We start from the raw sequence: 26,765 nt of genomic DNA, 5'->3' as shown, positions 1-26,765 counted from the left end.
TCTCCTTTAATCCTCACAAGAACCCTATGGTCTAACAAGTATTATTATTATTACTATTATTATTCCCGTTTTAAAAAGAGGAAACAGAAAGGTAGAAAGTGGTTGAGTGGGGATCCAAACCCCTGTGCTCTGATTCAGGGTCCTAAACCACCATGGAGTACTGTCTTGTCAAGAAACTCCCTAGGAGATGCAAAGCTATCTTTAGAAGTTACGATTTGTGTACGATTTCAAAGCCACGTGTCATGAGGCCATCCAATGTGGCAGAGGTTTTAGAATCAGACCTAAGTTGGAATCTCGGTTCTGAGGACCTTAGCGTAAGCATGCGCAAGTGGTTTACTCACCTATTAAACGGGACTAAGAGTATTTTCTTCTCAGGACTGTATGTGCACATACCGAGCCTTCAAAGCGTCATGCTCTCACCCATCACCCGGCCCAGGGGACCAGGGATGGAGCCGGGACGCTCCTGGGCCTCCAGGTTTGTCACCAGGGGGCGCGCTCTTGCGCTCTGCCCTCCGGCGTCTCCTGAGAAGCTCAGGGCCAGCGACTCCAGGTAGCGCATGCGTGTCTTGGTCCCGCGGTTGCGATTGGCTTTCAGGCGGCTGACTTGGAGTGCGCAGGCGCTAAGGCAAACAGCTAGCGTCTCGGGCAAGATGGTTGCTACAGCTTTTGCCTCCCGCATCCGAGGCTCCCGACGCTTTTTGAGTGGCTTCGTGGCTGGAGCCGTCGCGGGCGCTGTGGGAACCGGGCTAACTGTCGTGCAGTTCCTCCGGAGTCAGGACGCTGAGCCAGTGTTGGCGGTGAGGGAGCCGGACGGTGAGTGTGTGGGCCCCCAGGTCTCGGGCCCGGGCTGCTACTTCGGTCAGGAGCCGTAACCATGGACGCGCGCTGTCTCCACTCGCCAGGCCCTTGGTCGTCTGCCGTGCAGTCTCCCGGCTCGGCTTCCTCGCCCGGCGTTGCGTCTCACCTGCCTGCTCCGTGTACTTCCTTCCCCCTGGGGATATACTACCCCGACATGTGTGTTTTTATTGTCTATGTCCTCCCCTAGATTGTTAGCTGCATAAGCGGTCGGACGGTGTCACTTTTGTTCTCCACCAGCCTGGTACCTGGTACATAATTGGCATCCAGTACGTATGGACGAATGAACGAATGAACACATAGTTTTAGCACATCAGTTAACTGTCCTCAATTTATCATCGTTCAAATGAAGAATACCTGCTGGCCCTTTTTCAAAGTATGTAAATCCGCAGGTTACCAGGTGTACCTTATATTTGACAAAGTAAATGAGCTCATGCTCGGATACACTAATTTAACTTGCTCCTCCTGATACTTGGCATTTAGGAAGAGAGCAACTCTGGTGGGTTGAAGCCTGGAGAGCGCAAGAGAGAATTATTTGGAAACCGACTCCCTGTTCCGTGCGTGCGTGCTTGGTTTCTCCCACTAGGAGAAGCAATACCAGTTTTACCACTGTCTTGCTGCAGCACACATCTCTGCTTCAGTACCAGAACGTTGAGGAAGAGTGTCAATGAACGATGGTCTTTTTTTTTTTTTTTTTTTTTTTGGCTGCATTGGGCCTTCGTTCCTCCACACGGGCTTTCTCTAGTTGCGGCGAGCGGGGGCTACTCTTCGTTGCGGTGCGCGGACTTCTCGTTGCAGTGGCTTCTGTTGTTGCAGAGCACCAGCTCTAGGCGCATGGGCTTCAGTAGTTGTAGCACGCGGGGTCACAGGCTCAGCAGCCGTGGCGCACGGGCTTAGTTGCTCCACGGCATGTGGGATCTTCCCAGACCAGGGCTTGAACCCGTGTCCCCTGCATTGGCAGGCGGATTCTAAACCACTGCACCACCAGGGAAGCCCCTGAACGATGGTCTTTTAAAAAAATTTAAAAGGCTGTGCTTTTGTCCCCACATTAACTCTTAGAACATAATGAGTACATAGGCTGTCGCGCATTTAATCATATCAATGACTAGTAATGACAGGAGTTTTTCCTTTGCTGCTTTTGTATACACTGTACTTTGTGGGGCAGAGATTTGAAAATTTGATATGAAAGACCAGCAAGATCAGGTTCTTATTTAACAGTTAATGAGGTACTTCCCTGGTGGCACAGTGGTTAAGAATCCGCCTGCCAATGCTAGGGGACACGGGTTCGAGCCCTGGTCGAAGAATATCCCACATGTGCCGCGGGGCAGCTAAGCCTGTGCGCCACAACTACTGAGCCTGTGCTCTAGCAACAAAAGAAGCCACCTCATTGAGAAGCCTGCACACCTCACCGCAACTAGAGAAAGCCCGCGAGCAGCAAAGAAGACCCAACACATCAATCAATCAGTCAATCAATAAGAAAATAAATATATTAGAAAATAAATTGGAAAAATAAAAAAATTTTTTAAATTAAAAAAAGAACAGTTAATGAAATAGCTACAGTTTACCTGGATAGAACTATACAACTGATTATAGGCAAAACCAGTATTTTGCCTACTGTCTCTTTTCTTTGCTTTATAAGTAATTGCAAAAATGAGATCACCTGGTTGATTAAATTGTTGAGTCAGTCCTTTGTCTTACCCCCTTCCTTATAATTTTTTATTCCTAATAATAGTCACTAACTGTTATTTTTTTCCCCTGTTTTTCATTTTTAGGTTCTTCAGAAAGGGCTCTCTTAGAACAATTTGGATTCCCTTTAACTGGAACAGAGACAAGGTGCTACACTAACCATGCCTTGTCTTATGATCAGTCAAAGCGGGTGCCTAGATGGGTTCTTGAACATATATCCAAGAGCAAGATAACGGGTAGGTGGTTAGAAGCAAAGGCGTTGATGAAAGATGTTTCCAAATTTAAAACAAGGAGGATTATTAATAATTTCAACCATCTCTACTTCACAGCACATTTAGAAAATGATGGTGTTTGTCTGGCTTACTAGATAAATGGACCCTGCCTGGCAGCCAGGGCACCCTAGACCCTTCCAGGCTGTCTCAGGGGTTGAGAGGATCTGTATCTTGACACATGAATTGGAGGCTTTGTCATAAATATTCTTGGAATGAGCACCACTCATTCATTACGTCCACAAATGCTTTTTTTTTTTCCTGCCTCAGGTTTATTTGTACAAATAGCACAGGAGGACACCAGCCCCATGCAGACAGCAGCCAGGGGTCACACCAGTCCTTCTGTCCTCACATTGGCAGACAAAGGTCTCTACTCCAGAGCCTTTGTGGGGTTCTGGGCACCTTTGGGAGCCTGAGCTGGAGCTGGAGCAGCAGCTGCACCTGCAGCCTTGGCCTTGGTTTGAGCCTTGGCCTGGGACTTTGGCCGGCAGAGCCTGAAACCGTTAGCGATGCAGGCATGAGCACGTTTCCCGAGCTTGGGGTGAGCAATGTAGGCAAGTTGACTGAGCTTGCGGCTGCCGCCTGTTGGGATCTTGGGCTCGACCTCCTTGGGCTTTACGAGAGCCTTTTTTTAAAATTAATTAAATTATTATTATTTTTTGGCTGTGTTGGGTCTTTGTTGCTGCACGCAGGCTTTCTTTAGTTGCAGTGAGCGGGGGCTACTCATTGCGGTGGCTTCTCTTGTTGTGGAGCATGGGCTCTAGGCTAGCGGGCTCAGTACTTGTGGCTCGCGGGCTCCAGAGCAGAGGTTCAGTAGTTGTGGCGCACAGGCTTAGTTGCTCTGCAGCATGTGAGATCTTCCCGGACACGGGCTCGAACCCGTGTCCCCTGTATTGGCAGGCAGATTCTTAACCTCTGTGCCACCAGGGAAGTCCCTTTACGAGAGCCTTTATAGCCTCAGCATGTGCACTTATGGCCTTGGCGTTGTTGGCCTGCCTCTTCTTCAGACCCTTCTTGTTGTGCTTCTTGGCAAAGTGCATGTTCCTCAGGAACTTGGGGTCCACCCCCTTAAGAGATTCATATTGTGATCGGGGTTCCGTGATGCCGTTTCTGTGCTGCTTTCGGGACTGACTGTGCATGGTGTGGTTCTTGGACTTGGCCAGGTCTGCACCGGGGCCTGCCCACAAATGCTTTTTTTTTTTTTTTTTTGCGGTACGCGGGCCTCTCACTGTCGTGGCCTCTCCCGCTGCGGAGCACAGGCTCCGGACGCGCAGGCTCAGCGGCCATGGCTCACGGGCCCAGCCGCTCCGCGGCACGCGGGATCCTCCCGGACCGGGACACGAACCCGCGTCCCCTGCATCGGCAGGCGGACCCCCAACCACTGCGCCACCGGGGAAGCCCCACAAATGCTTTTTAAATGCCTACTTGTGCATGGCTCTGTGCTGAGCCTTGGGGTTATATCAGTGACCAGAGTAGATGGTCTCTACCCCCAAGGCACTTTGAATTGGGGAGGGGGTTGGGTGGACCTATCAAATAATCATAAATGTATAATTACAATTGGCAATAGCTGTTCTGAAGGAAAAATGATTGCAAGTTGGGATAGTATAATTAAGGAACAGTAAAGAATACGATGGGAGATTATAACAGGAGAACCCGATACTGATTAACGAGGCTTCTTTGAGAAAGTGGCCTGAAGAGTGGATGGCAGTCACTCAGGCAGAGGAGTTGGGTGGGCAGCGGGGGTATGGAGAAGAGCGTTCAGGCAGGGAAAGAGAAGCACAGTTGCATCTTTCAAGACCCCAATGTGAAGAGTTTGGTTCGGTTATGGAACTCAAAGAAGGCCAGTGTGGCTGGAGCAAGGGAGAAGGTGATGTGAAATGAGACTGGAGAGGCAGGCAGGTGTGTGAGCCTGTTCACCTGTCCTCAAGTTTCTTGGTGCGTTCCTGTAATTAAGATGACCAGATCTTGCTATTCAATGTCTAGGTAGCCTACTCCAATTTACACTCCCACCATCATTATTTGTCCTGTCTCTCCCAGCCCTCACACATAATGAGCATTATTGAGCTTTACCAATTTATTAGTTGATTTTATTTGCGTTTATTGATTACCAGGGAGGGTTAATATTTTGTGAATTATTCTTTCTTTGTGAATTTTTCTTTACGATTTTCAATAGGGATATTCTTTTTTTTTAATATTTATTTTATTTATTTTGGCTGCATCGGGTCTTAGTTGAGGCATGCAGGATCTTTAGTTGTGGCCTGTGGGCTCTTAGTTGCAGCATGCAGACTTCGTTGCAGCATGCAGACTCTTAGTTGCAGCATGCATGCAGGATCTAGTTCCCTGACCAGGGATCGAACCCGGGCCCCCTGCATTGGGAGCACGGAGTCTTACCCACTGGACCACCAGGGAAGTCCCAGGGATATTCTTTTTTGAATTTTGTAGGAGTTCGTTTTTACATTAAGGATATTACTTTTTGTCATAGTTGTTTTATTCCCATTCTCTTATTTGCCTGTTAATTTGCTATATGGCCCACAGATTATTTCTCCATTGCTTTACAGTGCATGCTATGCTTAAATATATTAAAATGCTGATACTAAGATGAGTGTGTGCCTTTATAGAGTACACATTAACCAGCAGAATGGCAGGAGGCTTGGAATATGCTTGCTGCTAGAAGGAAACTGATGTAAGCAGAAACTGTATCCTAGCAGGTGAAATTGATTATGAATTTACATCAAGAGAAACTCCCCTGATTTAGTCTCAAGCCTGATAAATTTCCTTTAAATACAAAAGTTTTCCCAAGATGGAATTTCAGCTTTACTAATTTTATCTTGCTGTTAAGTTATCATTTTCAGAGGCATATAAAAAAAGCACTGTTTCATATTGTATGTCACATGAGCTGTGTAATCTTGAGGTAAAATAGAGCTAATTAATATTTGAAAACAAGAAGCAATGTACCTGTGATTTACTTATTTTAGTGTAAAGCATCTTCTGTTTTAGTTATGACAGACTAAGTTATTTAGATTAACTCTCCTGCTAAAAACAACAAGAAATGTTATTAGCAGTATATAAAAAGTATATATAAAAAAAAAATCACTAAAAAAAAAACCATGAAGAGGGACTTCCCTGGTGGTCCAGTGGTTAAGAATCTGCCTTCAAATGCAGGGGACCCAGGTTTGATCCCTGGTTGGGGAACTAAGATCCCACATGCCGCGGGGCAGCTAAGCCCACACGCTCTGGAGCCCGTACACCGCAACTAGAGAGAGGCCCATGTGGCCCAACGAAGACCCAGCGCAGCCAAAAAAAAAAAAAAAAAAGGTCTCAGAAGCCAGATTCCTGGCTTCTGATCCTGGCTTTAAAAACAAACAAACAAACAAAACATGAAGAGGCAACATGATAGTAGAGCTTTCTTTGCCAGGCCAATATTTGGGGGAACGCCAGAATCCAGAGGGGTAAGGGTGGCCCGGGTAAACCAAAGCCACATTGCCTTTGGTTCTGCAGCCTTATGGGGTGAGGGGGACTGAAGGCAAGACCTAGGGCTCAGCCAAGGTAGATTATCTTACCGGAGACCCTTCCCACGTTAACCTGGAACCCCAGAGGGCTGCGCCCTCGGGGATGGGTGAACCAGAACTTACCTGCCTGCCCACCATAGGGAACTACATGGAAGGTTGCCTTGGCACTGAGCAGACAGGGATCAAAAAGGAAAATAAAAAGTTTGTTCTAGAGAAGTTGAGGTCACAGACTGGCTGTCATGCAGACTTGTAGCCCAAAGCCATGTAGCCTGTACAGATCAAGGAACCTTAAACCCTGAGCTTGCTATACTGTGGTCCTCCACTGCTAATGCCTCCAGACACTGGACAGAAGTAAGTTTACATCCTCTCTTCAGGAAGGCATCTTCATCCTAGGATTTTGGAAATTCCCACAAATGATTTTTCTTTTTTTTAATTTATTTTTGGCTGCGTTGCGTTTTTGTTGCTGCATGTGGGCTTTCTCTAGTTGTGAGCGGGGGCTACTCTTTGTTGCGGTGCACGGGCTTCTCATTGCGGTGGCTTCTCTTGTTGCGGAGCATGGGCTCTAGGCGCAAGGGCTCAGTAGTTGTGGCTCTCGGGCTCTGGAGCGCAGGCTCAGTAGTTGTGGCGCACGGACTTAGTTGCTCTGCAGCATGTGGGATCTTCCTGGACCAGGGCTCGAACCCGTGTCCCCTGCATTGGCAGGCAGATTCTTAACCACTGCGCCACCAGGGAAGTCCCCCCCTCCCCCGCCCCCCAAATGATTTTTCAAGGGCAGTGAGCACCAGATAAAGAAAACCAGACATACCAGGAAGCGATTCCAATGGTAATGACACTTAGAGAAGTTTACTAGTAATTCTCTGTTTACAGTTATTATTATTTTTTTTTATGGGGTGATTCTAAGAAGCTAGACATTAGATACTTTACTCTGAACCTTGGGGTCTGATAATTTAATTTTTTTCTTGAGTGAATGAAATGACATTAGAATCAGTAACTTCATTAATCTCCGTTTTACACTTTTTTGAGTAGCAGCCTGAGTATATTCCATTTGTCCTCATAATTTTTGTAGTTTAACAAGGCCTGTCCTAATGACAGTGGAAAACATAGTGTTAGGATTCGCTGGTGTCCACGGTGGCAAACTATTCTGGAGGTATCAGAATATAAGTAAACTTGAGATTTTGTTTCTCCTGTGTGGTGCTCAGATATTTTGTGTCAGGAGTTTCTGGATTGATCTCATAACCTAAATGTTTGTTTTGTCACGGCTTAAGAGGCAGTAAGCAAGATATCAGAGGCACTCTCTCCCTCCTCTAGGCTGTGCCTGCCCAGAACAAATTGTTTTGTGTCTATATATCCATTATTTCAGTACGTATAAACTTGTCAAATACCGTTGTACAACATACAATACATGGGGGTCTTTTTTTTTTGTGGCTGAGCCACGCGGCATGTGGAATCTTAATTTGCTGAGCAGGGATCGCACCCACGCACCCCACACGGAGTCTTAGCCATTGGACCTCCAAGGAAGTCCCCGTGGGGGTCTTTTTTAAAAAGCAAGAGTGTATTTAGTAACTAAGCTTTTTGTACAGCTCAGCTATTTGATTGGTCATTGCTTTAACATAGATACCATCCAAGGGATTTTTCCCTTTAACTTGAAAGGCCAGAAACAAAAGTATATGAGATGAGATAGCTGCACTGTATGAAAAACATTCTTTCCTGGACTAGTCCTTGCTAAATTCAGGTGAAGTAGCCGAACTATCCCAGGAACTTGAGACATGCGTGCTGTCACTAAGTACTAGCTGCTCAGAGAGCTACCAGCCAGCAGCAAGCAGCTTGCCTTGCTTAGAGAATCTTGAGAGAGATTTGACCACTGGTAACTTACCATTTTGTGTGTTTTTCTTCAGGTGATGCAGACAGAAAACATTGTAAATTCAAGCCAGATCCCAACATCCCTCCAACCTTCAGTGCCTTCAACGAGGACTATGTTGGCAGTGGGTGGTCACGAGGCCACATGGCTCCAGCAGGAGATAACAAATTCTCATCTGTAGGCATATTTTTTGGGAGGGATGGGAACACAGGGCTGGTATTATGTGTACCATGGGACTTGGAAATTAAAAACCTAGGAGCCAAACCCTAACACTTGAGAATTTTCATACCCTATTTTGTATTTTTCTTCCTGACTTCACTTCCTTTCTTTGCTCAGATGCTCAGACATTTTTAAACAGGTTGAGGAAAACTAAATGCTATGCAAAAGAGAATTGGAAAGCCAATAGGAGCTAAAGCTACTCACTCATTTTTATCTTGAAAAATTTCAGACCTGTAGAAAAGTTGAAAAAAGAACACAGAAAAAATATGTTGACTTGTAGAAAATTTGAGGATAGTACAGCAAAAACATTTTGGTACATATATTTTATTTATGCATATTTTTAAACCACGGACAGTGAATTGCAGACATTGTAACACTTCCTGCCTGAGTAGATTGCTCGGGAGATTGTATTGTCTAAAGATGAGGATATTTGAATATATGTCACGTGTATCATTATACCAAGAAATGTGTACAGGTGTATTTTTGTATATTTGTACAATAATATCCAGTATACAGTTCTCATTCAGATTTGCCAAATTTTCCCAATTATGTCCTTTACAACTTTTTTTTGGATTCAGTATCTAATCATGAATCATATATTACATTTAATTGTCATGTCTCTCTAGCCTCCTTTAATTTAGGATAATTTCTCTGCCAAAAAGAGGTGAGAAATGTCTTTTCTGACATTGGCATTTATTGCATGAATTGGTGATTATTATCATTAAGATAGTGGTTCTTAACCTTGGATACTCATTGTAACTACCTTGGGAAGTTTTAAAAAATCCTGATGCCCAGACCTGTAACCCAGAGCAGTTAAATCAGAAATTCTAGGGGTTGGGACCTAGGCATCGATATTTTTGAAGCTCCCTAGGTTATTTCAATGTGCCTTCAAGGCTGAGAACCACGGTTTGACAAGAGGGTATTTGGTGGCCTTGGCAGTGTAGATCAATGAAAGGAAATCCAATGACAGAGCCTTGGGTTTACAGGTCAGAAGCGTGAGAGGAATGAACACATGGTGGCTAGAAATTCAGAAGAATAGGACTTTTTCTGTGCCACTCTTGAATGTGTTTGCACTGTACTACTTAAATACTACTGTGCTCCTGAAAGCTGCCCTTTGTCGAGAAACCCTCTGCCAGAGGCTTAGCACTAGAATTCACCTTTTAGCTTTATACTGGAAATTTTTCGTTCATAGAGTCTACATTATTGGTTTGAATTTTATAAATTGTGAAGAAAAGCAGCACACCAAACTACTTCTTTTGTTATAGTCCTTATTCTGAATAATCATTATTGAGCTTTTTGTCACGGAGTAGCTGTGGCTTTCGTTTATCTAAACAGATAGTTGCTGTAATTGCCTGGAGCTAAGGTATGAAGGAGGAGCTGGTTATCTCTGCTTTGTAAAATCTCTCTCAAAGGGAAAGGTATTTCAGTGCAAGTTACTATTTTTATTTCTTTTCACAGAAAGCCATGGCTGAAACCTTTTACCTTTCTAATATCGTGCCTCAGAATTTTGATAATAATGCTGGTTACTGGAACAGGTGAGGGGTGAGAGTTTTTAAAATGTGATTCTGTGGGAGATGAGTGATGTAACAGGAGAGTGTGTGCCTAGCACCTGTTTCTGCCTTTGTTTTTTCAAATGTTAAAACTACTGAAGATAAATATTTTGGACTAGTTTTCTTTGCTAGATTTGGAAGTATAGACTTCAGAACATAGCCAGCCATTTTGGTCATGTTTCCTCTGGTCAGAAGTCCAGTTCTGGAAGAAACTACTAAAAATATTATTACTGAGACAGTAGAACACTGTGTTTATAGGCAGAGGATACTGTATTTTTCTCCACTTGTATTGAAAGTATTTCTCCACTTGTATTTCTCCACTTGCATCATTAAAATATTTATTCAGTAAAGTAATTCTGGCCCTTGAAATTTATTCTAAGGAATTAATACAATGTTGCATTATTTAAGAAATGTCAGGATAAACCCAGTTGTCCTACAATAGGAGTAGTTACATAAAAACGATATATCAACTTTTTGAAATGATATGTAATTCTTGAAAAAAGTTTATTTGAGAACTAGGGCATAGAAAAATATGAGGAAACAAAACAAAATTTCAGTTATAAACGGTACATTGAATGCGCACACAGGAAAATGTAGGTAGTTGTATAAATGCGTGTATTTTTAAAGTTTTTCCATGCAGTAAACACACTGGGAAGAACATTGCTTATATGCGTATAGTGTTTTGTGCCATATTCTCCTTACATTGATTTCTCTAACATTCTTGGTATCTCTCCTAAGGACTTGATATGGTTTGCTGCTTTTTCTACATTTACGTGTGAGAATATCACACATCTTTTTGCTTTGTTTCTCAGAATGGAAATGTACTGTCGAGAACTGACAGAGAGGTTTGAGGACGTCTGGGTAGTATCTGGACCGCTGACCTTACCTCAGACTGGAAGCAATGGAAGGAAAATGGTTAGTTACCAGGTAGGAACGTATTTTAATATTCAAGCTTATGTTGTTTGCGTGAGATTATAATCTCATTCTTTATTCTACTTTTAAATTTCATTTATTCACCAGGATTTATTGAGCACCTGTTGGAATGATAGGCATAGAGGATAAAATGATGGGTTAAAAAGCAAGCATTGACTTCAAGGCGCTCACAGTTTAGAAGGGGAAATAGACATGTTATCAGTTAATTATTTTAAAGTGTGATCTGAAGTATAAACGCATAGATGAAGTGGTGTCAGAACGAACTGACCAACCCTATTTGTGGGGGTCAGGAAGACTTCACAGAGGAGGAGATGTTTTTTTCTGGCCCCGCTGCATGTGGGATCTTAGTTTCTCGACCAGGAATCGAACCCTCACCCCCTGCATTGGAAGCGCAGAGTCTTAACCACTGGACCGCCAGGGAAGTCCCCCAAGGAGGAGATTTTTGAGCTAGATCTTGATGGGTAAGAGTGAACTGAGTCAGGAGGGAAGCACGGGGACTCCAGAGGATGGATGGTGTGAGCGCAGGACACTTAAGATCAATAGCAGAATTCTGGGGTTTAGGTATCGTTACAGACGCGGGCTGAACTCAGGCAGATGGAGTGAGGAGGAATAGAGGAATACAGGAAAGAGTGATCACAAATTCACTTTTTGGGTGAAGAAGAGGGAAAAATTCAGGAAGACATCCAGATTGCAGTTAGTTGAATAAATGGGAGGAAAAGCTTTTCTTCTAGATGCTTGGATTTTTTTAAAAAGGTGAAGTTTTTTTTTTACCTGCACGATATATGAGAACTTTATGAACTAAAGGAGAGGGAGATTGAAGATATAAGAGAGTATAATTAGTGATGTGAGAGCTGTAGACAGCTTCTGTTATGCCTGAGATTAAGGATTCTGCCAAGATATGGACACCAAGGGGGTAAAAGGAGGGTAGGATGAATTGGGATATTGGGACTGACATATATACACTAATATGTATAAAATAGATAACTAATGAGAACCTGCTGTATTGCACAGGGAACTCCACTGTACAGTAGAAACTAATACAACATTATAAAACGACTACACCCCAATTAACAAAAAAAAAAAAAAAAAAAAGGATTCTGCCAAGAGGGTGGCTGAACTGATGTACTGTGAGATCTACAGAGGGTCGGGAATGAAGTGAGGTGAGGAGGAAGAAAGGTGATAGAGTCAGTGAAAGGAGAGGGATTGAAGGACTTCCTGGAAAGTCAAAGAGGAGGTGTGTTGGGGCGGAACATCTAGTAGATGTTTAGTAAATGCTGCTTAGGTTACATGGTTACTTAAGGGGGTCTGTGATAAAATTGAATGATCCGAGAAACAGTTAGGAAAACGAGAACAATTTTAGGATGTATTCTGTCCCACTGGACTGGCTTATCATCAGCCCGTCTGGCTCTGATGAGCAGTGATGTGTAAGTCTCCAAGTGTTCACACAGGTGCTCACGCCCTCAGTATTCCAGGGGTTCTTGTGGGAGTGAAGGAGTGGCAACAGAGTTAGTATTCCAAGCAGAGTAATCTCTCTCATCAACCTGCTATTTTCATATTTTTTGTAATACTAAAAGGAAAAGGTGCCTTGAAGCCCCCTGTGTTCTCTTATTTTTCGAATACTAATTATTCTTGAGCTCTGGTAAATCCTCTTTCCTCTTACTTTTGGAAAATAGGTTCTCCCAGCTTTCACTTCCACACCTTCAATGATCAAATTACAGTTTTGTGTGGGCTTTGTTTTCATAAAATTGAAAGATTTGTATGACTAGCTTACTGTGTGGTAGAAGAAAAATGTATACAAGGTTTAAAAGGGACAGTTAACCAGTAGTTAAGAGCATTTCACGAAACAGCTTTTGTGCGTGTGTGTGAGTGAATATTTCTGTTAACTATGTTTTGGCCGTATGCTGTCGTGGGAAATATATTGTTTTTCTTAAGTTGGATATAATTTTTATTATCTGTCTGCTAAAAGCGCCTAGAAGCAGTGATATGCTATTAGCAATGAGTGTACCCTGAGACCAGATCTTGGTTTCTAAAAAACCACCTCCTGCTGAAAGAACCCAGCACTTGCAGAAATGGCTGATTCCAGGGATGGTGCAGGGAAAGTACAAACTGGAACATCTTGTGCCAGGAAGCAAGTAAGTACTCAAAGAAATGGTGAGGACATGTCAAAAGAACACAGGAATCAGCTTTATGGAGTTCTAACTTAACGTGTCTGGAACTATTTGACATCAAAATAAAATGGATTGCAGAACTAATAAATAGGAATCCATATCTTAATACATAAGTAAACACATGGGTGTAAGGAGAAGCTTCTGTGTACCATGGACGGTCAACTAATAAGTTTGTGAGAATGAAAGAGAAAGATCATTTTGTAGCCATCATGGTAATGTGTTTCAAACAATCACCAGTGGATGTTAAGACTAGAGAGTAGAAGCTTTATGACGAATAGGACATTTATATAACCTAAAAGAATCCCTCCGCAAATTACTTATTGATAACAAAGCAAGAAATGGTAACTTCACAGTAGAGAAACCCCCCCTTAACCGAGTGATCAGAGTTAATATTGCATGTATGGGACTTACTGATAAATTGTACTTGCTGGTGTGATGCACCAAGGATACAATATCACTTCTGTGATATTTCTGCCCAAAATGCATAATGTTGAGTCTCATCATGCAGAAGTATCAGGCAAACCCCAACTGAGGGACATTCTGTGAAAGAGCTGACTTACATTCTTCAAAAATATTAGTGTTGTCAAAGACAAAGGCTGAGAAATTAACTGTTCCAGGTTAATGGAGACTAAAAACTAAAGACTAAAACGGCTGAAAACAAAATGCATTGTGTTATCTTAGATCAGATCCTAGATCAGAAAAACAAAAGTTGCTAAATAAGACTTTATTCAGACAATTGGTAACGTTTGAGGTCTATAGATTAGATAATTATATATATATATATATATATATATATATTTTTTTTTTTTTTTTTTTTTGCGATTCACGGGCCTCTCACTGTTGTGGCCTCTCCCGTTGCGGAGTACAGGCTCCGGACGCACAGGCTCAGTGGCCATGGCGCACAGGCCAAGCCGCTCCGCGGCATGTGGAATCTTCCCAGACCGGGGCACGAACCTGTGTCCCTTGCATCGGCAAGCGGACTCTCAACCATTGCGCCACCAGGGAAGCCCCTAATTATATTTTATCAGTGTTAAATTTCCTGATTTTGATCATTGTACTGTGATTATGTAAGTGAATGTCTTTGCTCCTAGGAGACACATCCTGAAAGATGTGTCTATGACTTACTTTCAAAAGGGTTAGGGAAAAAATAGAAAAAGAAAGTGATAAAGGGAATTGGGCAAAATGTTGAGTTGATGAATCTGGGTGAAGGGTGTGCACGTGTTCCATATGCCATCCTTACACATTTTAAATTTGCAGTTAATTCAGAATGAAACAAATATATATGTATATACCTTTTAGTATATCTTTTCTAGACCAGAATTCTTATTACACTGGAATATATAAAACTAACCACTAAAAAGACTTAACCTTACTTCTCCTAAATCGTTGATCCGTGAATGATATTCAGGCATGCTCAAGTAGCCTTGAAGAGAGTTTCGAAAGAGACCTGTCGGCTCTTCTCACCCTAATTAGTGTCGTAATGATGAATGTGTGAGGGCCGTCAAGATCAGCTTCCTGAAGAGTATACTTTGAGTAACGGTCTTGTTTTTTTGTTTTTATTTTAAAGCGTTATTGGTCTTAGGCCTTTTCTTTCAGATTCTGGGCCTCTGAACCTATATCATTAGTTTTCCATGTCTGTATTAATTGATAGGACCTATTCATGCTCACACTGGCAAATCTTTAATTCGGCACATCTTTAAGTACCTCTCATGTGGGAGGATTGTATATGGAATTATAAATGACATGCTTCAAACTACATTCTTGATTACTTTCTCCCTTCATCCTCTATTTCACATCCTGGGAGTCATCTCTCTCTCTTAATTTCTTTGAGCCAACAACTTTTATCAGTTCTTTTACTTAATAACTTGTACTCAGATTTCGCAGAAGCTCTGAATACCTGTAATATTGAGGAGGACTCCACTAAGTTTCTCTGCACTTCCTACTTTCTGGCATAACAGGATGTTCCAGACTCATCTTGGGCAAACTCTGGAATCATCCATTTCTCTTGGTTCATTTTAATGGGGATCGGTATTTAGAAACCAGGATCTGGACAAGTTGATTCTTGAGTACTCGGTCTGCTGTTTGCCTCGTCATGTGTGTTCACCACATTTATTTTTAGCTGCTTTTAGTGGGTGGAGAGAGCCCCAGAAAACTTAGTATGTGAATTCTATTGCCTTTAGTGGCACACTGTTGGGAAGGCCTTTTTTCTCCATCTTCGATATTCCTATGCTTTTTAAAAATTTAATTTTATTTATTTATTTTTGGCTGCATTGGGTCTTCGTTGCTGCGCACAGGCTTTTCTCTAGCTGCGGTGAACGGGGGCTACTCTTTGTTGCACACGTGCTTCTCATTGCGGTGGCTTCTCTTGCGGAGCACGGGCTCTAGGCGTGTGGGCTTCAGTAGTTGTGATACGCGGGCTCAGTAGTTGTGGCTCGCAGGCTCTAGAGCGCAGGCTCAGTAGTTGTGGCACATGGGCTTAGTTGCTCCGCGGCATGTGGGATCGTCCCAGACCAGGGCTCAAACCCTTGTCCCCTGCATTGGCAGGCGGATTCTCAACCACTGCGCCACGAGGGAAGTCCTTCCAGTGCTTTTTGAGAAGGAGATTTGTAGACGCTGGTCATAAAGGAAGCAGATAACTCTGTGTGTTATGTATGTGTACATAAAGTTGAATGTTGATAGGAATCTATATCCCTCGATGGGTATGTAGTTTTTCATCTTTCTTGGAACCATATCAAAGTGACATCTACTTTTAGATACGTATTTATATTTTTCACTAACAATTTCTATTATAGCTTTTGTTAGATTTGGCATCAAACTTGATTTCAGGTGGAATTTTAAATTTAAAAATCTTTAGTGTATTTATTAGCATGAAAGCAAAATAGGATCCTTTAGTAAATTAAATTGGAAACACTGTCTCAGAGCTCACCATTTTAGGAATTTGCTTGGGCCAAAAATATTATATATATGCGTAAAATATATACACGTATAAACTTGGGTGAATTTGGTTAAGGAAAACAGACATGAGAGGCAAAGCTAGGCAAGGGGAAGGGGTAGGAAAAGGTAGGATGTATGCCGAGAAATAGTAAGTCCCTTAGACAGTTGGATTAGAGCACTTGTATAAGGAATAAGACGAAAATAAAAGGAAAGGATAAACAACAAGGACCTACTGTATGGCACAGGGAACTATATTAAATATCTTGTAATAACTATAACGGAAAAGAATCTGAAAAAGAATATATATGTGTGTGTATGTATAAAACTAAATGACTTTGCCATAAACCTGAAACTAATACAATATAACATTATAAATCAACTATACTTCAATAAAAAGTTGTTTTGAAAAAGAAAATAATAAAAGGGAAGGTTTGCATCAGGTGGTAGAAACCTTGAATGCCCAGCTAAAAATTCAGGTTATTTTCTAGCAATTCATAACAAAATCATTGTGGATAAAACCATGTCCTTTAGTGATGCTGAGAAAGGGGACACAGCATTGCCCAGCCCTCGAGGTGGGTCTCTTCCTCTCAAGGAATTAATATGTATTTGAATCATGAATTCCTGTTTCCCGGAGAATATCTTGCAATTATGTGTGGCAATTCATGTTTTGTTTTCTTAAATCCATCCATTTAGTATTTACTTCTTGTTTACAACTATACTCTGAACCTTACTTTAGGAGGATGTGGCTAATAAAAGCGAGGTATTAATTTACTTTTCTGTCTAGGTAATGAAGCATATATGTGTATGTATACTTTGGAGGAAGTGAAGCAGATGAGCTGGTATTTATCGAGGGCCATATATACCACCCAGTATGTAGGTAGCTTTGTTCACGCCATCCCAGTCAGTCCTCACGAACAGCTCTTACAAACAAGTAGTGGTTATCTTCTTTTATAGGCAAGGAAATTGAGGTTTTGAGGGGTCATGTCCAAGTCACGTTGCTAGTAATTGTCAAGGGGGAAATCCGAAGGTGGGTCTCTCTACTTGTATGAGAATTGCCAGTCATTCATAGTATTGTTCTTTAAGCTCTCAAAAGTCGACAGTGAAGGGATTGCTGTGCTCTTCATATATAGAAGCTTAAGGCCAGGAGGTAAAAAATGATGTGGATGGAGAGCAGTTACAAGTGATATTTACTAGCCTGCAAAAATAAGAACAGAAAATGGGCCAAGAGGAGGATTCCGTATAGCCAGGCAGAAACGTCTGCTAGAATATGTAGGAAGGAATCACAGCATCATAGGACTTGAGTGAATGTGAGCCTGAGGGAAGATTGGTAGCAGTGATTTTATCAGAGTGAGTCATCTGACAGCTCTAATCAGAATCACCCCCTTTATTATAGCTTAGGTCATCCATGTGCCTATTTCTAGAAAAGACTGAATCAAGACAAGTGAAACATACCTGAAGATCCTGGCCTGAACATTATAATTGACCTGGCAAGAAAGTGAGCTTCAGATTTGACAACTCTGTAGTGGTGGTGGTGGTGATGTTAGAAGTACTTAACAGTCTGTTTTCCTTCTACAGCATTATTTTCCAAACTTCTACAACTCCTGGAGGGGGAGGAAATCGAAAATATGCTTCCAGGGATCTTGAGGTATCAGCTATAGTGATCAGGAATTTTTTTTTGAAATCTCCTCTTTTATCGTTATGCAATCTTCATTTCCATATCTATTTGTTTTAATTGAAATAAATTCTTTTATGTGTTAAATATTTCCTCACCCCCATCCTAAATTGCCCAGTAGAATTGAGAGTCTGGGAAGTTGTGCTTGTTCACTGGCTTGGCATCTCCCACCCCTACGCAGGACAGGTGCCTAGTGTGGGAAGCACCGTCTCCCAGGGTTTGAGCTCCCACAGAGGCTTTACAGGTAGCACACGGGGCTGCCACACCCCTGTTGACTCCCTACCCCTGTGACTCCCTCCCTTTTTGTTCCTCCAGCCTCTCAGGTAGAGATTCCCTGTTGATCACACTGTCATGGTCTCTTTCTTTCACTTGATTGGCATGACCCTTATTTTAAGGGCTTCATCTCTTGATGTGTCGAACAGTTTTATTTTTGGAATTTCTTTTTTTTTTTGTCTTACCAGGGGAACGTAACCAGATACATTACATCTGTCTGAGTCTTGCAGGTACATATTCTTTCCTCACGATGCTGCTTGCTATTTCACTTAAGGCACATTTACTGCAGATATGACATGACAGAGGGCAGGCTTAGCCTGGGTGTTGTTTGCGGCCAGTCTCTTCTGGCACTGAGTCAGCATGAAGGCCCAGCTCTGTGTGTGTGGAGTTGGGGGTGGGATGGGGGAGCAAATTGTCATCTCTGTCTCTTGGATAGGAGGGAACGAGCGCAGGCCAGCACGTACGGAAACTAATTTCAGGTCGCGAGCGAGTGCCAGCTTTATGATTGTTATATATGTTGTATTTTCTAGTGATTCCCAGCTTTTGTTACAGCCTTGACAAGAGTTGAGTGCTGTGTGGTAATTTAACAGCAGCAAGGATTTCCTTTGTATTTTTATACCTAAATGTTATATGAAAAGGATTATTGCTGATTTACTGATACTAAAGATTTGGTTCATGTTAAGCCCTCAAGTCCTTTGTTTAGGGCATCATTTGGGTCCAACCTGTTTTCTTCTCCTGAAACCCTATTGTCCACCTTGAACTGGTCTAATTTTGCTTGATCCCATGTTTCCCCACTGTCCCTCTGCAGAACCATCTTTTGTACCAATGCAATTGCATTTCTGTCTTTTGAATGATATCCACTACAAAAATAGCTTTTTTACATAGGCCTTGCAGGTTTCAAAATCTTTTTTTTTTTTTTTTTTTTTTTGCGGTACGCGGGCCTCTCACTGTTGTGGCCTCTCCCGTTGCGGAGCACAGGCTCCGGACGCGCAGGCTCAGCGGCCATGGCTCACAGGCCCAGCCACTCCGCGGCATGTGGGATCTTCCCGGACCGGGGCACGAACCCGTGTCCCCTGCATCGGCAGGCGGACTCCCAACCACTGCGCCACCAGGGAAGCCCCAAAATCTTTTTTTTTTTTTTTAACGTGTCTTTATATCTTTGGAACTATTCTATGAGATAGACTGCTTGGTGATTGTTATTACCCATTTTATGAATGAAAAAAGAAGATACCAGTGGCTGTGACTTGTAACTTCGTGCAAAGCCTCAGGTCTGTGGGGTTTCAATCTGCTGAACCATTCTGCTTCAGTACCCTAGTTTCTAGAAACATTTCCTGAAAGTCGTCTAGTTTTCCTGAAAGTGGGAAGGATTTATTATGTAGGTTGAGTTGTTTACAGAAAAGAAGATAGCTTTAAAATATTTCAGGATTTTTTTTTTAAATTTTAAATTCAAGGAAGAAACAATGAGGGTTCTGAGTTTCCAAATAGGACTGGTTCCTCTATTAGGCAGATTAAAGATGTTTACTTCCTGAGAACAAAGCAGACTGAACCAAAGAAGATAGTGGCTAAGGTTTCCATTATTCTCTTTATTTCTGGGAATAATAGTGTTTTACGCCCCCTTTGTTGAAATATTCTGAGACCGTCATGGGTGGAAGAGTCACACTTTGTGGTTCGTACTAGGAATTTCTGTGTCCATGAGGTTTCTCAAAAGTAATAGTAGAGGTTCTCTAGCTATGTGAGAGTTTTTGAAAATCTAATAGAAATGGTACATTTCCATGAGGTAAAGCCATGAATCTTCATATGTCAAGCTTCTTTACTTTTGGCTGGAATTTAATAAACCTGGTTAGAAACTCTGGTTGGCAGCACATGGCCTAACCAATTAATTATTTTTGAGAATTGTCATTTGTAGACAAAGAGTCCATGAGGAGAGAAAATAATCAAGCGACTGGTCTGACAGTTGGAGTATGAGATCTGTGCTGCAGTGACGGAGGATGTCCACCAGGGGGCACCAAGGATTTGCTTAACTGTTGGCTCCCCAGCTAGTTAGTTAGTGCCTGGACCACCTGAAGCCCATTTAACCGCACCCCCTCCCCCCCACCCCGCCTTGTAAACTATGGCTCAGGTGCAGCCACACCGTCAGTTCTGGTCCCTGACTTCCCCTGCACCCACCCCCTCAGCACTGCTGCTGATGCTCCGTATCAGCGTCTCACCACATTCTGCCTGCAGTGAAGGCTGTGGGTGTTGACTCCTCTCCTGGATGGGAAGCTTCTTGAGAGCAGCGCCAGCGGCATTTACTTTCAAGATTATTCCTTTCCGTATTTCCAGCAGTGCCGGGCACAGGACCTCTGAGTTGCCGTGTTGAGTTAACATCTCTTGGTGATCTGTGGGCTAGTTGTGTACTCCATCGAGCTCACCTTCAGTGTGTTTTTTGGTCTTGAAGAGCATGCATAAATGACTTCTTGGGCGGCAGCGGGGGATTTTGTGTCTGTAGGTTGTGTAGTTTCATAAACCTTACTCCAAACTGCACCCTGACCAACCACTTTCACTAACTTCCAAGACAGTTACAGAGATCATTCCTGTGGAATGATGGGTCTTCCCTGCAGCCCTGCAGTTGGCCTTGGCTGTGGGACTTCCCTGCGTGTTAGGCAGCAGATGGCCTTGGAGTTGTTAGGCTGTGCGCCGTGTGGGTAGGAGCTTGGGAAAAGCAGAAAAGAATCCTCTGTAGCTCTCATCCCTCTGCCTTATCTGGGCTCCCAGTGGGGCCTCCCGCAGCGAGCGGGCTAGGCCTGGAAGGGAGGCCTCTTGCCAAGGAAAGGCCGGCCCAGGAGGAGCAGTAGTACCACAAGCATATTGTAGCTGGATTGTGTCATTTTATTGGAGACCATTAAGGAAATGGACGTTCATTTTTTTCTTTTCCAGAAAGCAGATAATGGCTTCTAAGCCAATTGGAAGGAAATTTGAAAAGGTTTCATAACAGTGTTATTTCATTATTACAGCCAGCCTCCACAGGCAGCCAAGTTGTTTTCAGGCCTGACCCTGGCTCTGGCTTTTTCATTGTGTGGATACCTTTCCAAAGTGTCTGATTTGATGACACATTCAGGGGTTCTGTGTTTGATCGCAGACCCAAGAGTGTGCAGAACTCTGAGCAAACAGCATTTACATTTACCTAATGTAATTTTTAAAATGAGCCACAGTCTAGGTGATACTGGAGATAGTAATACTGATGTGGAGTGTCTGGGCGTTTCTTGAAAGGCTGTTTCTTTAGCTCCCTAGTGAATTTGGTAAACTAAGGCCATATTTTTATTTCTAGAGCTGGGAGTTCCCCAAGCTGGCCGTTTGACCTTTGAATGTTAGGAGCCCCAGAAGTTCTGATTATGAGACAGAGAGAAGGTGACACCTTTTCATGTCCATTAAAAAACCCAGGACTCACTCCTGACACCCCTTTGTCCTACAGACGGGGCAGAGGATGGGACCCCTGCTCTTTGGGATGGCATTGCTTTAAAGACAATCAGAATCTACCTGTTAAATGCTCATCTTCTCTGTGAATCTGTGTCTTGGTTATTATTACCTTTGGCAGCTGAATTTAAATCCATTGGGGGTGGGGTGGGGTAGTTTGTAAGTACATTTTCAGAAATGCATCTTAAAGCTTTTCAGGAAAACTTTGGGACCTGCCAGTGCAAATTAGCATCGCAAATATGGCTGCTTTGCTTTTAGGTGATCGGCGAGGACAATGTGGCGGTGCCCTCCCACCTCTACAAGGTGATCCTGGCGCGCAGAAACCCGAGGTCTGCTGAGCCCCTGGCACTAGGGGCCTTCGTGGTGCCCAACAAGGCCATTGGCTTCCAGCCCCAATTAAGTGAGTTCCAGGTGAGCCTGCAGGAGCTGGAGAAGTTGTCAGGACTGGTGTTTTTCCCTCATCTGGATAGGACTAGTGACATCAAGAACATCTGCTCGGTGGACACCTGTAAGCTCCTGGATTTCAGGGAGTTCACTCTGTACCTGAGCACAAGAAAGATTGAGGGAGCCCGATCGGTACTCAGACTGGAAAAGGTCATGGAAAATTTGCAGAACGCAGGCATTGAACCTGATGAGGAGTTCATGACTCGCTACAAGAAGAAGCTGGAAGAACTCAAAGCTCAGGAGCAGTCAGGAGTCCTGGAGAGAAAGTCCTCGTAGTTCACGTCTCAGAAGCGTGATGTCATCTGTAATGAAGCAGGTGCGGCCTCTTCAGATACTGTATTTTAGTGGCTTTGTTTTAAAATGATGGAATCCTAAATTTCAGACTAAATTTCTCCCCAAAAGATGTCAGATGTTTTGGTTGGTATTTTATTTGACGTGGGAAACTAAGGAAACTGTTAACGCCTGCAGATCACGGGCTGGTCTTGTGTCAAGTTAACAGGAGGGCTGTGTCTGCGGGATGACGCTGTGTGCGTGTCCCTCTGGATGTATTGTATGTGAAGGCGTTATATTTTCTGCCTCCAAATCGTACAGTGTCTTTGATGTATCTGCTCAGCCTTCTTGGAACCCAAGATTGTACGTGTTCTTTCCCTGGGACTTGAGCTGGTCTTAGAGATGGCTTTTGGAGATCCCCTATGCATTGTCCTGACCACGTGTATCATATATTTGTGTCTTGTTCCTCCCCTCATGGGCCTGCTGTTCCTCCTCTTCTGTTATGCAGAAGCACTCAACAACTACATTTTCTGCTCACTTAGTGTGTTCTGTATGCTAAGCTAAGTGCTTTCCACGTATTATCCTACAGCTACCCTCTGAGGGAAATAGCACTATCCTCATTTTACCCATGAGGAAATTGAGGCTTAGAGAGCTGAAGTATTTTGCCCAAGGTTCATCTTCCCAAAGAAGTAATCCACAAGGAATGAGGCATATAACATGGGGTACGTTAAAATCTTCCCTGACACAGAGGCTCAAGGACATACTTCCGTGGGTGTCTGTGATCCTGGGGCTTGCTTGGTAAGAGGGGTCTGGTTTCTTGTCTGCAGTCGAGCCATAGGGACTTGAATGTCTTCTGACTTGAACTCTCCTTGTTCTTTGGGAAGAAACAGTCACAGGTATTTGAACGTTAGAGGACAGCGCTTCCTGGGGTTTATCTGAGTCCCTGCTGGCCTTCAGAAATGCAGTTCTTCTAGTGCCTGGCTGGTGCCAAATCGATGTGTTCCTTGCTTTCCAGATGGGCTTTTTGTTCTAGAGATTGAGGAACCTTAGAAGGGTCTGTGCCCACAGATTCACCAGCTCATGGCTTGCTTGCCTTTGTGCCTGCCTGTCTACCTGGTTGGCCCAGAGACCCAAAGACAGTTACCTCTGGGGGAAACAGTGGCTGTTTTCTGACCCGATCTCTAGATTTGGGTTTACGTGGAATCCTTTCATGGGCTGTCATAAGTGCAGGCAGTAATATATCTTCAAATAGAGCACAGGAACTTGTCTGACTGTGTCCTGTCAGTACTGTCTTTCCAAGTGGTGTTACCAGAACAGTTTTTGTGGTGTTTTTGTGTTTGTCTCTAACAGAAATGCCAAGGTGTTAAGATAAAGGTAAGATGAGAATGGTTGATCTTGTTCTGCTTTATTTGGGTAAACAAGAAAGAAGTTGGGGGGTCAGAACACTTCAGCCCGGTTAATACCGGCCTGTTTTATCCCACTGTTCCCCATTAGCTTGTGCCAGTCTTTTTCTTCTCAGGGAGAAAGAGCCCAAATGTCACTGTGACCAAAAAAATCTGTTACTTTTTCTCCTTCTTGAAGAGGTGACAGTGGGGCCTGGGTGTTTTTCCAGGAGCCCGAGGGCGGCTCTGTGGGAGAGGTCCTACCGCCCATCTCCAGAGGTGAGTCCCCGTCCACTGTCCCCGAGCCTGTCACTACGTTCTCCTCTGACCTCAGTATCCAGCAGCCTTGGGGTTATTCCCATGCTGTTCTCACTCCTGTGCCTCCACCTCGATGGTAGAAAGTCTTGATTTTTAGATCAGTAAATTAAAGTGTCTTAACACATTTTTAGTTCCTATGAAAAACGCTACCTGGTCATTGTGAAAAAGAGGTAACTACTTATAATAAAAAAAAAAAAATGCGTCTCCCAATCCTCATTATTATATGTAAAAGTTTTGTTGATATACAACAAGTGATGCTTGAATTGTTGTCTCAACACTTCCACTAAGAGTCCCTCCAAAACAAACTTTGAAATGTAAACACTGGGTAGAGCTCAGGACTTTCCTCTGGATCAGATCACTTCCGCCTCCCCCGTGAGACTGTTGAGTACTTGGACTCAGACGCAGCAGAGCCCTAGGCCTCCCCCCCCAGCATCAGGTGTGTCCCTCTGGTCAAAGAAGCACCTCTACTGACCTGAGCCAATCACCATCCAGCCGGGCCCTCTCCGGGTCCTGCCGCGGTCTCAGGCTGCACCTGGGACTCTGCCTTCCACTCTGTTTATGCTCAGGGAGCCCCTGGTTTGAGGGAGGCTGCCGAGGGAGAAGGACCCAGGCTCTGCTGCTGGGACCCCCCTCTGGGGGCGAGGGACTCACTCCCTAATCTCTCTCCACCTGCAGTAACATCTTTATTTCGAGACTTCAGGCTCTTTGGTCTGTGGATTGAGACTATTTCGCCTATATCGTATGCAGCAAAGGGGGACCTTACACAAGTGGCAAAGGTAGGATGGGTGTGCTAGCCCCTTAACTACCTGCTAGTGTTTCTGCACTTGTGACTCCATCTTCAAACGACTGAAAACCTCCGTCCCTCCTTCAGGACTTAGAATAGAGCCCAGCAGGAGATACAGAGTCTGATCTCAAGGGAATGAATGGCTTCCTACAGAGCTGGGCTCAGCCTGCAGCCCTGCTCTTGGAGTGACTGTGAGTATTACCATGTCGTCTGTGTTCCCTGCCTTGATCGTGAGTCCATAAATGTCATTGGCGTTAACATGACGTATCTCCAATTTCCCGTCAGCGGCCTGTCCCTGACCCCAGGGTCCGCTGCTCTGTTCCCTGCTAACTCCCTACCACGTCCACCCCGTGTGCCCTTCCCCTTTCTGGGCCCTCACTCTCCTCCTTGAGCCTCTAATTCATTCTGGTGGAGCTGGTCAGGGGTGGCCTCACATCGACCATGGAACCCCTGCTCTTGCCCATGCCCATGCCCAGCTTCTTCGTCTGGCCTGCTTTTCTGGGTGTCATCATGGAGATGGTCTATCACGGGATCCAGTGCTGTTTTTCCAGTCCAGCCTCACCTTCAGGGACCAACCCTCAGGTCATCAGAGGGCCGAGTGGGATGTACCACACTCTGTATAATTTGGGGCAGGGGAGATGGGGTGCTTGGATGGGCTTCTCTTCCATGTTCTTGAACTTGACAATTCGGCCAAGGGCTGGTCCCCTCTGAGTGCACAGCACTCTGAGTGCACGGCACTCTAGGGGTCAATGTGGCCTAATGCCACACTGCTGGGACCCCACCCGAACACAGAGCCTCAGTCAGCAGGCTCTCAGGCTAGATAGGACAGGAGGGTCATCTTGTCCAGTGCGCCTCATGTTTGGCTCACGTCAGAGTAGCCTAGGGAGTTTAATCCGCCCCCCCTCCAATTTTATTTTGAATAATTTCAAGCTTTCAGAAAAGTTGAAAGTGCAATGAATGCCCTCCCTCAATATTGTGTCTCATTGGTGTTCTTTTCTTGAACCATTTAAAAGTAAATCATTGTCTAAAAAAAAGTAAGTTGTAGACACAGCACTTCACTTTTTTTGTTGTTGGTTTATTTTTTTTAAATTGAAGTATAGTTGATTTACAATGTTGTATTTCTGCTGTACGGCACGGTGATTCAGTTACACATATATATACATTCTTTTTTTATATTTTCCATTATGGTTTTTTTAAAATTAATTAATTTATTTTTGACTGCCTTGGGTCTTCGTTGCTGCACACGGGCTTTCTCTAGTTGCGGCGAGTGGGGGCTACTCTTTGTTGTGGTGCATGGGCTTCTCATTGCGGTGGCTTCTCTTGTTGCAGAGCATGGGCTCTAGGTGCATGGGCTTCAGTAGTTGTAGCACATGGGCTCAGTAGTTGTGGCTTGCAGGCTCTAGAGCGCAGGCTCAGTAGTTGTGGCACACGGGCTTAGTTGCTCCGCGGCATGTGGGATCTTCCCGGACTAGGGCTCGAACCTGTGTCCCCTGCATTGGCAGGTGGATTCTTAACCACTGCGCCACCAGGGAAGCCCTCCATTATGGTTTATCATAGGATATTGAATATACTTCTCTGTGCTATACAGTAGACCTTGTTGTTTATCCATTCTATATATAATAGCTTACGTCTGCTAACCCCAACCTCCCACTACATCCCTCCCCCAACCCCCTCCCCCTTGGCAACCACAAGTCTATTCTCTATGTCCGTGATTCTGTTTCTGTTTCATAGGTTCATTTGTGTCATATTTTAGCTTCCACATATAAGTGATATCATATGGTATTTTTCTCTGACTTAACTTAGTATGATAATCTCTAGTTGCATCCGTGTTACTGCAAATGGCATTATTTTGTTCTTTTTTATGGCTGAGTAATATTCCATTGTATGTACCACATCTTCTTATCCATTCATCTGTTGATGGGCATTTAGGTTGCTTCCATATCTTGGCTATTGTGAATAGTGTTGCATTGAGCATTGGGGTGCATGTATCTTTTCAAATTAGAGTTTTCTCTGGATCTATGCCCAGGAGTGGGATTACTGGATCATATGGTAGCTGTAATTTTAGTTTTTAAAGGAGCCTTCATACTCTTCTCCATAGTGGAGAATTAATTCTTAAATAGAATAGGTCCCCAATGAATCATCCGTCCTGCTTGCCAAATACTCTTTGGGCCACATGTAGGAGGCCTGA

At 43.8% G+C, this 26,765-nt stretch overlaps 2 protein-coding genes across 2 annotated transcripts; one reads left to right on the top strand and one right to left on the bottom strand.

Annotated features, from left to right (window-relative positions):
* Positions 1–650: 650 nt before the first annotated feature.
* EXOG (exo/endonuclease G) lies at positions 651–23,172 on the top strand (the record flags this gene model as incomplete). Its single annotated transcript, XM_082848826.1, has 6 exons — positions 651–813; positions 2,628–2,777; positions 8,215–8,354; positions 9,855–9,931; positions 10,759–10,873; positions 21,638–23,172. 6 exons carry the CDS (start codon positions 651–653, stop codon positions 22,097–22,099), a joined length of 1,107 nt encoding a protein of 368 aa, XP_082704952.1. The 3' UTR covers positions 22,100–23,172.
* On the bottom strand, positions 3,094–6,457 carry LOC309966973 (large ribosomal subunit protein eL29-like; the record flags this gene model as incomplete). Its single annotated transcript, XM_082847424.1, has 3 exons — positions 3,094–3,435; positions 3,752–4,231; positions 6,443–6,457. The coding sequence occupies 3 exons, from the start codon at positions 6,455–6,457 to the stop codon at positions 3,181–3,183; spliced, it is 750 nt and encodes a 249-aa protein (XP_082703550.1). The 3' UTR covers positions 3,094–3,180.
* Positions 23,173–26,765: the final 3,593 nt, after the last annotated feature.

This window comes from Leucopleurus acutus, assembly GCF_964270905.1.
Source record: "Leucopleurus acutus genome assembly, chromosome: 10".
NCBI classification, from domain to species: Eukaryota; Metazoa; Chordata; class Mammalia; order Artiodactyla; family Delphinidae; genus Leucopleurus; species Leucopleurus acutus.
This window is presented reverse-complemented; position numbering and strand designations above follow the sequence as displayed.